The sequence below is a fragment of the Hippoglossus stenolepis genome, chromosome 15, assembly GCF_022539355.2.
Source record: "Hippoglossus stenolepis isolate QCI-W04-F060 chromosome 15, HSTE1.2, whole genome shotgun sequence".
NCBI classification, from domain to species: Eukaryota; Metazoa; Chordata; class Actinopteri; order Pleuronectiformes; family Pleuronectidae; genus Hippoglossus; species Hippoglossus stenolepis.
This window is the reverse complement of record NC_061497.1, coordinates 15,720,826-15,733,527: the sequence shown is the minus strand read 5'-3', so window position 1 is coordinate 15,733,527 and position 12,702 is coordinate 15,720,826. Positions and strand designations below refer to the sequence as shown.

Here is a 12,702-nt window from a genome sequence, read left to right as displayed (position 1 = left end):
CTAAAGGTAATTACTCTTGACACACATGCACTGCTCTGTGTAAACACTGCTCTCCACCTGCATGTGTAAATCGCTGCTCCAGTCTCGTATAAAGCTCAGAACACTGACCTTTACTGGGATGGCTCCGGTCTCTGTGTGTAAAGCAGGGACCATAAAGAAATGCCATCAATATTTTCAGACAGAAAAAGCCTGTTGCTCCACTTTCTCTTATAGGGGAAGATATATTTTTCAAGAAGGAACTGGTTCATATATGTAATAAATACCCTGTAGTTGTATGCCTCCACCAACCAGTGCTGTTTCAGTCTCCATATATATATATTGTATATGCCACTGAAATGTAATCAGTTCATCTTTGAGTCCAAATGACAACTGCTCAAAAGTCTTAGTGACCATTTGTACTGAATTTGAAGAAATTCCCTCAAGGCGCTGTTGAGACATCATGTTTACAACCTGAAAACACAAAGCCTGCAGCCACTGGCTGTTAGGCGGAGGTATAATAAAGACAATCTAGAACTCTGTTTTGTATAAAGTTTATTTCATATAATTAACACATCAAAGCATGCAATTTCAATACATTTCAATTTTATATTTATTTGTCATCTTTCCTTTGAGGAAAACAGTTTAGAAAAGTGCATAAAAGTTTATTTACTCAGAAAAAAACACAATAACCATATTAATCCCTTGGTAATTAGAAGATACAAATATAGATAAAAATTTGATTATTAAAAAACAATTTTTGGTCATCGATCAAGATATTAACAAGACGTTAAAGTCACTAATATAAGCAGGATATTTTTGTGCTAAAAAGTAGATGTATAAAATACAATTGATATCATCCTGATTTAAGAAATGTATTTCAAATATAGGTATTATCTAAAATACATCGATTTCTGAATTTCAAACAATACAAGAAAACGTCTGCGACACAAAATCAAACAGAAACTTAAAGACAATGTTTTCACTGCTGTGAGGCCGTGAGCCTCCGTCTCTACTTGTTGCCACAGTCGGTGCAGAGGATGTCTCTTTCCTTCATGACAAAGGGCTTGTTGGACAGACCGAGGGAGCATCTCTTACAGTTGAAGCAGTACTCGTGCCAGGAGCCGCCCTCGTAGTTCACAACGTTCACTCCCTTACCGAAACCTGAGAGAGGAGAGGAGAGTCTGTGTTTATCCTTGTGCGCCATCTGCTGGTCTTTTATTTCCTCCATCTTTCCATACTTGCTGTTGCGAGCTCAGAGAGTTTTAACTTTGATCAACACACATCTGCTTTTCCCACCTTCTGTCTTATAAAAAAGCCTGAACATACTCCAACCATCTCCTCCATGACTCACCTCCATCCAGCTCTACTAAAATCTCAACTTTAATAACTGCAGATATTCGAGAAATATCACATGACCATGTGATATCGTACCATGTTTATGCATGTTTATCTGTTAACTGGTAAATATTCTTCAAGAGATATAATCTCCATTAACCTGATACAGTTTATTCCATCATATGCTGATGCTGACTTTACGAGCTGACGGAGACGTCCACATTAGTTTGGTCTCTGTGACACTGGAGTGAATCATTTTAAAAGAAGCCACAGGTTTAAAATCCTCTTTATTCAAAAGATCCAGTTCCTTCTCTTCTTAAAGCAAAGGATCTTTTTGGGGGGGGTTAGAAATGTTGGGAAAACACATGTAGTTGAGAAGCTGGTTAGCGATGCCACTTCCATATCTGTCTGTCAAATGTAAGGCGACAGGCAACAGGAGTCCTGGTGCAAAACCCTTAAACCACTGGAACGTGTGGCCACAACAGAGATCTCTGGGAAATGTAGTCTCACAAACTGTTGATGGGCCATAATTTAGAAACGGTGCACAAATGAGTTCTTGAAGAAAATCTCTAACCAAAAACTCGACTCAATAAATAAACATAACACGAGTAACATGTATTTGGATGCAGTGTTAATGAGAAAAATTCCACATGTTTATACTTTTGTATGTTGCATTGTAATGCAACGTGCTCTTTGTGACTGAATGTAAGTTTACCAGTGATGGCGTTCTGGCAGCCGCTGCACTTCTTGGCCACAGAGTTCTTGTAGCAGTCGACACAGAACACCTGATCCTGGTGGTTGGTGAAACTCGTCCCTGCCAGAGGCTTGGAGCAGGAGCTGCACACAAAACAGTGGCTGTGCCACGGCTGGTCCTGGTAGTTCACTCCTCCAGAGGTTATGGCCTGGAGACACGTGGTGTAAACAGTAGTATTACCATTGACTGTACATATAACAAAGAATTATATCAAAATCAAAATTATCTTTTATGCAACATTCAAGGCAACAGAAATATAATCATCTTATAAGAACTGTTGGTGCCACCCTCTTGACTTTTGTCTTCATGTTACCAGACTGTTGGTAAAAATTATTTTTTTTGAGGAATCGATACCTTTTTGCAGCACACGCAGTGTTTGGCGAACTTCTTGTCGTAGCAGGGGCTGCAGTAGACGTCACTTCCTTTGGAGAGGAAACTCTGCGACCCGATTGGTCGTTTACAGTTGAAGCAGGTGAAACATTCGTCGTGCCACGAGTTGCCTTTGTACTCCACACTCTCTGTGCCTGCAGGAGAAAAGGAGCAGGTGAGGATTTCCACGAAACTTGGTGGAAAGATGGTAAATTGGCAAAGGAAGAACCCATAATATTTTGGTGTGGATTCAGACCAGAAATTCAGATTCTGCTTTCTTTAACCTAACACAAGATGGGGTGTTTTTCAAAATAGTCATTGATTCCTCCGAGAGGATATCAGGGATATGAATTAAAATACCAGGCATGCCCAAATAAGAATTTGGATCCAGTGGATTTAAATTTGGTTTCATAAGGGGACTGTTGGGTCTTATCTGAAGTATGTGCTTTAGTTTCCCTTTTTTATTTTATTTTTTACAGAAATGTATTTATATATATTATTTATGTTGCATCCAGTGACTCCAAATCATGAACAATGTGTCCTGACAGCAAAAAGCTTTTATAGCATGCTTGTGCACTTAAATGTTTTAATGGCTTTATTTTTTGATTTTCTTTTTGTAATTCCCAACTGGGTTTCCTCTATAATGACTCAGGTTTTAAGGTTTTTTCCCACAGGTTCTAACACCTAAATGGCCTTTTTGTTGTGTTCGGTCTCACCAGCCAGTATGGGTTTATAGCAGCAGTGGCAGCGTTGAGCGTCCTCTCTGGAGCAGCACTTTCCACACATGATGCGGTCGTCCTTGGTGTTGAAGGGCTCCTTAGCCAGAGGCTTGTAACACTTGGCACAGCGGAAACACTCCTCGTGCCAGTACCGGCCCTTATGGCTGAGCTCCTGGTGGAGGAAGAGAAAGGAGGAAGGTGGAGGTTTCTCTAGAGGTACGAGGAAAGAAAACACTTCATAAACCGATGAGAAATACTTGTCCCGTCACCTTGGCTTCCACAGAGATGGGTCGGTGGCACTGGGCGCAGGAGTTGGCGCAGAACTTGGTGTGGCAGCGGACACACACGGGCTTCCCCTCGCTGCGAACGAACCTCTTCCCCCCGAGGTCTTCCCGACAGTAGAAACAGTTCGAGCTGTCTGCCATGGCTGCACCGAGGGAGACTCACACCTGCAGCAAACAGGAGGAGAGGGGAGGTAAAACTGTGCTCGTCATAAAGTCTGCTGATGGAAACGAGAAGTTCAGTGTGTAAATATCACCTCATTGATTTATTGGATTTTGATGAACCCTGTTGTTTTATTGTTAATTCTCTGCTCTCAGTAACAGTCAGTGTTATTAGCAGTACAGTTATTTTAACTCAAGGAGGAAACCTCAACCCACCACAAGGGGGTGTTGTTGTTACATGTACTGTAACAGAGGAATGAGCTGCTGATTAGAAGCCTCTCTTCTCCGACACTGAACTATATGTAGAAACGCAGCAGCCAGTCGCACACGTCTGTGTTTGTGTGTCCACCTGTGTTTACACTTGTGCGTAGCGTTTCATGTCAGAGTGAAATCTTCATCTTTACCCTCCCCTCTTATCTCCTCCTGATAAAAGACCTCATACATCTGATGACATGGACAATAAAGAAGAATGAGCCACACATCTGAACAGTAAATACTTGTCTCACTGTGCTGTGGATAAACTTCATTAGTCTTGAAGTCCCCAAGTTTCTAAGTCATGCTTCACTTTTCCAAATCATTTATCTGTATGTATTACCAAATATGTAAAATACTGTTTGCTCTGGATTTTAGCCATTTATTGTAAGTTATTTTTCAATTCAACGCAAGTATTTACTGAGCGGTACCTGTCACTGGATTTTATTTAAACAGACTTATCTTATTTTATACTAATTCTTCTGACCTGTCTGGTATTATTTCTTCCTTGTAAAGCATTTTATAATACTAGACAGGTATGTATAAATAAAGTTATTATTATTATCTAGTATCTATTATCAATATTATTATTGCTGTAAACTACAGGAAACTGTATTTTGTCGAAAGAAACTATTGTAGACATTAATTCATAAACTAGACACAACTAGACAAATATCTAGTTAATTTCTTATGAAAACCACATAAAAATGAATTAATACAAAGAAATGCCTTAATTACTACTTTTGGTTTATGACTCTTTCCCATTGCATCTGGTTACATGATATTCAGGCACAGCTTTAACACTGAAAAGACCTATAGTCGTTTTCACAGGTCACCAGGACATCTTAGGAATATTTATCAGTATTTGAATTTTTTTTTTTCCCTAATATCAATATCAGCAGCTGCCCCCAAAAGTCAAATATTGGTCAGGCTCTTATTTTTACATTGTGGAATTGTCTGAATACTTTCCCACCACTGTCCAAGTCCGGAGCTGTTTCAGTTCCCAAACTGGACAGAGGACCGAGCCCAATAGTTCAGCGTGGTCCCGAGCTTCCTTATGTAACTCATTCCTCACTCTCTCCCTAAAATACATCACACATAAACTTCCTAAACATAGACCCAAAATCACCACGTTGACGACCATAACGCTGCTTTGATTACGGGGTCGGGGTTTTCAGATGGTAAATAAAACACGACATGACAAAAAACTCTGGGCTGCACAGACGCAGAGAAACGTGGAGGAAGAGATGGATACGGTCTGTTCACTCGGTTACTTCCCACATCACGTTCACGCTGGCTGACCATGAGGAATTCTCCCAAACTTATGCGAGAGAGCTGAGGGGGTGTGTGTGTGTGTCCGTACAATGTGGTGAACACATGAAGGAATGCCTGGTATGACTAATGTGGTGAGATCTGGAGCGTCGACAACCCCTTGACGGAGCCTACACACACACACACACTCACACACACACACACACACACACTCACCCTCATGCCTGCACCACTCCCTAGGAAACCACAAAGACCACAAACTACAGCGTTGGCCTCCTGGCTGGAATGGCATGTCAGCACAGATTCAGGAGGAAGTTCTGCTTTTGGCTCATATCGGACGTTACCAGGAGTTCGGGCTGCGTTCACTAACACTCACATTTTCCCTTTTCTTGTAACTTTCCTTGAGCTCTTAGCAGAAAAAGTCAGAGATGGGTCAGGGATTAGTTTTTAGGATGAATATTTATTTTCTCTTGGACGCCTTGGAAAATAATTTGCTCTTTAGTTACAGGTGTGCGGCTGTAGTTGTTGTCAGTCAGGTGCTTAAACTTGACTGACTAGCACAGTGGCAGGACGTGGAGACACATCGTCCATATTTATTCACAGTCTACGGTTTTCCTTCCTAGCTTAGTGTTAGTATGCTAATATTTGCGAGATGATACACTTATACATCTGTACTAAAATGAATCATCTCCATCGCCGCCATGTGCAACTGCTGTGGTTAAAAATATCTTTTCCAGCCTAAATATTCTATATAATGAGACTTAAATTGAATTGTTTTTAATTGAATATAATTAAAAGTGTTAAATGAAAAAGATAAAAAGAACATTTTACTGTAATATTTACAGTTTCTTATGTGGTCAGGGAGAAACAAACTCATACCAGTGACTGACAGATTTAAACCTTTCAGCTTGTTATTCAGTTTGTTACTCACTGGTGTTTGACAGAGATTTGTGGCTGAGGTTAAAGGTGCTACTGGTAATGAAGTTGATTGAATAACTTCTTTTGTGGTCTTGTCGCCCCAGCAGACAATAACGCTGCACTCTGAGGCCGACGTCATGTGGAGCCGCTCCACATCGTCCTGTCGGTGACCTGCTAACTCGTTACTTATTAAGGAAAAACCTTCGGCTGGTTATTTGTTCACCGGGTGAGGTTACTCGTTCATCTCCGCTGGAAGACAGCCGGCCAAAAAACGACACTCACCTGGTATTTACCTGTTGTAATCTGTTTTCTGCTGCTCCTTCTTGCTCTGTTACATCCTGCCTCCCACTGAACTCGGTGGAATATTCTGTTTGTTTTTCATATAAGGCTGTAGGGCAGGCGCTATTGATGCTTGGCTAACAACATTGTGGAAATGTTATCTGATATGAGACGCCGAACAATGGCTGACAGGAAGAGCCAGTGTCCACACAGGTTGGAGGAAAATAAATCAGGTTTGGCTGACGTCAGACGGCTCAGAGCAAAGTGTTGCTGCACGTCATATACTGTGTTTTTCCACAGTAAATGATCTTGCTTGTCACGGCACAACAGCACATATACATCATTTTCTACTCTCCAAACTGCCAATACAAGAGTCTTAATGTGAGGCTGTGTCATGCTGTGTTTCGGCCAAGGAAAACTGTGTGTGTGTACTTTATCACATTGTGGGGACGTAAATCTGTTCATAAAGTCACATTATGGAGACTCGCCTCCCGTTTAGAGGTAAAAACCTGCGCCCCACAGGGAGAATGTTACATCTGAGGGTTCAGACTTGTGCCTCGGGTCATGTTAAGGTTTGGGTCGAGCACGTTGTGGTTATATTATATTGGGTTTTTTTCCACTGTCATGAAATCAACTCAGACAGCACTGAATTGAACATGTTCTTGGTAATGAATGGAACACGTCTCCCAGTACAACAACAATGTAGGTCTATGTCACAGAGGAATAAGTTGTATAAGGCTCTGGGTACATGAGCGATACTTGTGATCAGTTTATAGCTTAGCCAGAAGCAGGGTATTGTTTCTGTTGCTATGCAAAGATGGATTTTCACCAAACTTGATGTGACTATTACTTGGGAGGGAATCTCCAGATGATTAACCTTTGGAGCTGATTGGTCAAAGAATCAAAAATATGGTCGGAAAAAAAACCATTTTCCCAAGATATGGCTAGAGAGATAATCTATTACTTATATTGAACAGAAAATGAATCCCCATAACATGATGTCATTTGATAGGTGATGTCACAAATGCATTTTCCTGGGTATTTGACACGACCCAGAGCTTATAGATCTTAAAATAATTTACGATCATACAGTGGGAATGACGTCAGCGTGATGTCACTATGAAGTCACAAAATTACGTCATACGTGATAGTAAAGCATTAACTTTCACAACCAATATAATGAATGAGGAGGTGGAGCAGGTCGTCCCCTCACCCAGTCTGCAGCCACCCAGTTTAAACGTTTTTAAAACCACGATTCAACTTAAACTCTCCTCCCCTGCTTTTCCTCTATCATTTTCTATGCCTCTCTCTGTGTTTGTGTATCTTTTCCCACCTCTGTTTGAGTTTCAGTCACCTGCCTGTAACAATTACAACCCCCCCCTAACCCAACACACTATTACTGCTGCTGCTGGAGATCTGTGGTGTAAAAATAGAGCGGAGAGAGGTGACATCATGTCCTGTGCACAAGAGCAAAATCACGCACACACGTTTATAACACATGGAAGGACGAGAACGAAACGGAGGGGAAAACGAAGAAACACTGTGAGAGAGACAGAAAGAAAAAGAGGGAGAAGAGAAACTAGCGAGGGCAAACATGACCAGACAAACTGAAATAGTGTGCAGTGTCTGCGTGTACCAATCTGTGTTTGTCCGTGTGAGTGTGTTGGCATGAGCTTATCGCCGAAGAATGTACTGGAAAACTGAGAAACAGGAAGTCTCCATTAGATCGGTGAAGTTGGCACCGTGCTGCCACACACGCACACACAGACAGACTATTAAGAAGTTTACATTAACATGTCACTCACGTCTACAGATCCTTATCAACACAGACTGTGGCTGAAGTTTGGTTTTGCTCAGTGAGCTGCAGGTGCGACCTGGGAGCAGACCTGACTTTTAAAAATGTCTGACTCTTTAATCACGCAGTTGATTTTGCAGCCAGATGGAAATATATCTTGATGGGACTTCCTGTTGGTTTGAAAAAAAGATAAGCGTTGGAACAGGGAATGTACAAAAATATTCACTGTGCACTTTAAACCTGAGCTTTTTTAAATGCTGTAAAATGTCTCTTCAGCTTGTCTGTTTCCTCCCACTGTACTAATAAAGTTTATTTAAAGTTTAAGCTTTGGAATACGTGAGGAATTTAAAATGGATTCAGCCTCTCAGTGCGAAGGGTCACTCATTGTTTAAATGTCACGGTGACGTGATGTGATTGTTGGGAAGGAACTGACCTTTCAATTGTGAAAGTTGGAAGGTTTGTGGTTGTAACTTTGTAATCGATGTGACTTGTTTATGTTGCAACATCTGGCTGCTTTAACAGATAATATTCAAAAGTAAAATAAAACCAAAACATGAGCACTGCACTTGTTCTCTTCTCGTAAAATTAAAGGTAGTTAAAAATGAACTTACGGCTGCTTTTAACAATGACTTTCTGTATCAATTCATTTGCAAAATAATAGTTTGTTCTATAAAATGTCAGATAGGTGAGACAATCGGATCCCAAGGTCAAATCATCAAAAGTTGATAAGTCACAAAGCAAATAGTCCAAAATCTAAAGATATTTAATTTCCAGTGGTAGAAGGCTGACAGGGACCAAAAGACCACAAGCCTCTGACAAATCATAAATTGTTTCAGCTTTGAGATGTTTTACTATTTGTGCATTAGAGTTTGTTTTCTAATGCCACAAAAATCCAGAAGAGGAAGAGATGAAACTAAAGCCTCAAAAGACCAGAATGCATTGCATCCCCAATATCTCTCATAAACAGACCTCAATGTTAATAAAGTAGTTCCCTGGTCATTTTGGAGTAATCTTCTTAAAAGGAATGTTAAAGCCTAATGGGACGGGAGCTCTGACAGCACATATCTCTGTTAATTGGGCGTATCACCATATCGCATGTATTGAGATCAGGTCTGTAAACACCTTGATGGAGGCAACTCAATAATGTCTTAAACTTACTTGCATCTATTTACTACTTTGCCTATTTGCCTTTTTAGCAGATACCGTTAGCTACATTATCTTTCCTCTAAAGTCACGTTCCATCATATATTGAATACTTCTTTGAGCTCTGTTTTGGTCTCCACCCTCTCTTTCTGTTTGCATGTAGTCATTGGATCCACTGTTAATACAGAAACATTACGAAGAGCAGCTTTAAAGGTCACCTCATCACAAGCCGACTGCAACAACATCCCTCTCGGAGCGTTCCCACCCCCGATTCCAATCATGCTAATCTCAAAACTAAATACAAATCACTTTTTGAAACTGAGCAGCGGGTTCGGCTAAACATTTTCACTCCACATCAGCCAACAAAGAAAGATAATTGTTTTGTTTGGCTCTGGTGAGCCACATTCCAGACGATGGAATCAAGCCAACACCAGAGATCTGTGTGAGAGATCGAGTGAGTTTGACGAAAAAACTGCTTGTCCCGCTGCAACAGGACAGATGTGATGGTTTTACCAGAAGCTGCTGGATGGCTGCACCCAGCCTCCCTCACTTTGTCTGGAGTTACACACAGTTTCTGAACAATCTTCTGTTTTCACCGTTCAGTGTCCGAGATGCTTTCACAACAGAGCAGATGGCTGAACTAAAACCTTCAGCAGCACCAGTGTATGAGCAATTACCATTTGCATAAATATCCATGACATTTTCTGCGTGCGTGTGTGTGTGTGTGTGTGTGTGTGTGTCCAAAAGATCCAAAGATAACAGTAACATTTTAGGTTAAAATGATCTTCAGGGACATTTAAGCTCTCAGCACCGTCTCAAGGGCTGTTTTTACAATTTCCGTTCATAAATCAAATATAATTTCTGTATTAAAATACAACTACAGATTAAAAAGAAAATCTTTATGGGTTCAATTTAAAATTGACTAAAGTTAAACTGTAGACGTCAGAGACATTTTCTGTCATTTTAGCTGGTTCTTATCACACTAAATGTATTTTTTCGTTCGTTCGTATATAAACACTGAAACTTCCTGATTGACAGCTGAGACAAATGGTCGAGCGGCTCCATCCCCCGGAAGCTACTCAGGCGACATGTCGTCTATGGATGGAACCAAAATGGTGAACGCTGTGCCTTGAAGTGCACGATATTACAAATACCTAGAATTTCACTATGACTGAAAAGGAAACAAATCTGATCTAATGGAACGATAACTTTCTAAGAAATGTTCTGTCTTGGAACTACATCTCCATAGATCTCCATGCATTCTGGACTACCTCTTGAGCGCCCCCCTACACCTCCCTGTTTTAGAAAGTCTCAGATAACGATCCGAGGTGGCAGATGCATTTGTCAGGACATATGTTCTAGAGCATATATAACAAATAAAACTGGAAAAATGTTATACCGTTGCTTTAACAAACATATGAGAGGTATTGATGCTGTTACATAGAGAAAAAGTGAGGAAATGTCTACAAATATTTTTAAATTGCAGATATATCTGTATTGTATGATCACTTAACTGCTGTTTCACGTTTTCTTGGATTGCAAAATGCAAAGATGTCCCAATAAACAGCTCTAATACTAATGCTTCCTCTTATTCACATAATACAAAGCAGCTCTTTGTCTTTGGTAATTTCACAACCACTGATTAACATCAACGCACCTGAACACATCGCGGCGTGTTTTAATGGCCGCAGGTCAAAGATAAAACCGTGCCAGGTCCCTCAGTGAGAGCCTCCTTCACCTTAATCACGTCGTCTGACTCCTAAATCTGCAGAGGTCCATTAAAAACTTTCCATTTCAAAACTCAAGTCACGAGTTTACCATGGGGGGATCAATGGGAAGCAAAAACTCAACTGAGTGCCAGCATCCCATTTACAACCCATCCCCGTTAAAATCATGACAGGCAAAAAATCCAACAGGGAGTTACCGTCATGTGGAGGCAGACAAAGTGCGTAAAGCTTTATGAGGTCGTGATGTGTTTTATGGGAATGAGCTCATGGTAATTTTAAAAACATGCAGATGCCGGATTTGAGTCAAAGTGAAAATCTCCCTGCAGCCACCGGCGAAAGGTCAGTCGCACACATGGCTCCCAGTTGACTGTGTGTGTGTGTGTGTGTGTGTGTGTGTGTGTGTGTGTGCGCACCGTTACTGTGATACCACAAGTGCTTCCAAATGATGGTTCAGATCCGCACCGGCCTTTCTACCCGAACATCTGATACGAAGATGTTGCAACGTTGGTCACGTTAATATTTCACAACGTCCAACATGTTTCCTTTTGTGATCTCACTGGAAAGCGTCTTCTCCTTTTTGGGTTCTGTGCTCTCTCGACTCCTTTGACGGATAAACTACAACCTTTATTAATGATCACAGTTTTATTACTGCGTGACTCAAAGTTTGCTGTAAAGACTCAAAACTCCAGACAAGAAAGAGGTCGATGACATGCACACATGGATTTGAAGTTACTTCATGGCTGGTGGACATTACACTGACGCCATGTGCATAACTTGCATGGATGGGAACACACTCACACACACACACTCTCACTCACACACTCACACACACACACAGGACAATGAAACATACAGTACAGGAATTTTAATTGACCTCTGTGATGCATTTATTTTTTCTTCTTTTTCCTCAGCCGTTCCATCATCTGGTGGAAAAAAGGGAAACTTCCTAACTGGAAACAGATTTCAGGAGCAGTCCAGACTTCCACAAGTCAGCATGTAACTGTAGCTCACACACACACACACACACACACACACAAAGCCAACGCCCCGGACAACTTAAAGATTTGTTTCCTCTCCGGATGTCAAAGTGCTACATTGCAAATATAGTCTGTATGAAATCTAAAGGTGTGTGTGTGTGTGAGTGTGTGTGTGTGAGAGAGAGAGAGAGAGCGAGAGAGAGAGAGGAGCAGAGCAACGTGCTACTGATCATTTTTTTTCATATTACATAGGTGATCACTTCTTTTCAATAAGATCAATGATAAGTTGACATTGCCGAAGTTTGTAGAAAACCCTGGAGATAAACTCTTCACGCTCCAACTGCAAACCGCAGGAGAGAAACTACAACAACAATCAGATCAGTTTAAAATGCTCGTTCAGCTGAATGAGGTTTGGTTGTTTGCGGAGTTATAAAGAGCGAGGCTCACCAGCTCCTTCTTACCGGGTTCAGAGTGATGTGCGCGGCCGAGGATGAGCGTCTCTCTGCGGGCAGCGGGACTTCGCGTCACCGGGACCCTCGCGCCGTATAAAATGCAGCAGCCAGGCTCAGACCGGAAGAAGGAGTCGTTCACTTTCAAAACAAAAACTTGGAATGAAGCGGCTTGAGTTTGCCTTCAAAATAAAAGTTACAGCACTTTTCAAATCGGTAGATCACTTAAACCGGAAATATGAAAGTATTAGTTTTGAATAATGTTAGATTTAACAATACAGAGCATTGACT

At 41.1% G+C, this 12,702-nt stretch overlaps 1 protein-coding gene across 5 annotated transcripts; it reads right to left on the bottom strand.

Annotated features, from left to right (window-relative positions):
- Positions 1–514: 514 nt before the first annotated feature.
- On the bottom strand, positions 515–12,560 carry LOC118122570 (four and a half LIM domains protein 1). Of its 5 annotated transcripts, none has more exons than XM_035179354.2 (6): positions 12,424–12,560; positions 3,426–3,605; positions 3,154–3,328; positions 2,423–2,592; positions 2,030–2,216; positions 515–1,140 (listed from the first exon to the last, which is right to left on the bottom strand). In XM_035179354.2, exons 2-6 carry the CDS (start codon positions 3,579–3,581, stop codon positions 989–991), a joined length of 840 nt encoding a protein of 279 aa, XP_035035245.1. In that variant the 5' UTR covers positions 3,582–3,605; positions 12,424–12,560; the 3' UTR covers positions 515–988. The 5 variants fall into 5 exon arrangements, with proteins under 5 accessions (XP_035035245.1, XP_035035248.1, XP_035035249.1 ...); XM_035179357.2 differs by having other exon boundaries at positions 12,410–12,496; XM_035179358.2 differs by lacking the exon at positions 12,424–12,560 and adding an exon at positions 8,126–8,149.
- Between the last annotated feature and the right edge of the window lie 142 nt (positions 12,561–12,702).

Bases quoted from the DNA above. Each gene is read 5' to 3' on its own strand.
- LOC118122570 (XM_035179354.2), bottom strand. From the start codon at position 3,581: ATGGCAGACAGCTCGAACTGTTTCTACTGTCGGGAAGACCTCGGGGGG. The intron at 3,329-3,425 runs GTGACGGGACAA...TTCCTCCACCAG, and splicing joins CCATCTCTGTGGAAGCCAAG to GAGCTCAGCCATAAGGGCCG. The intron at 1,141-2,029 runs GTAAACTTACAT...CTCCTCTCTCAG, and splicing joins CTGCCAGAACGCCATCACTG to GTTTCGGTAAGGGAGTGAAC.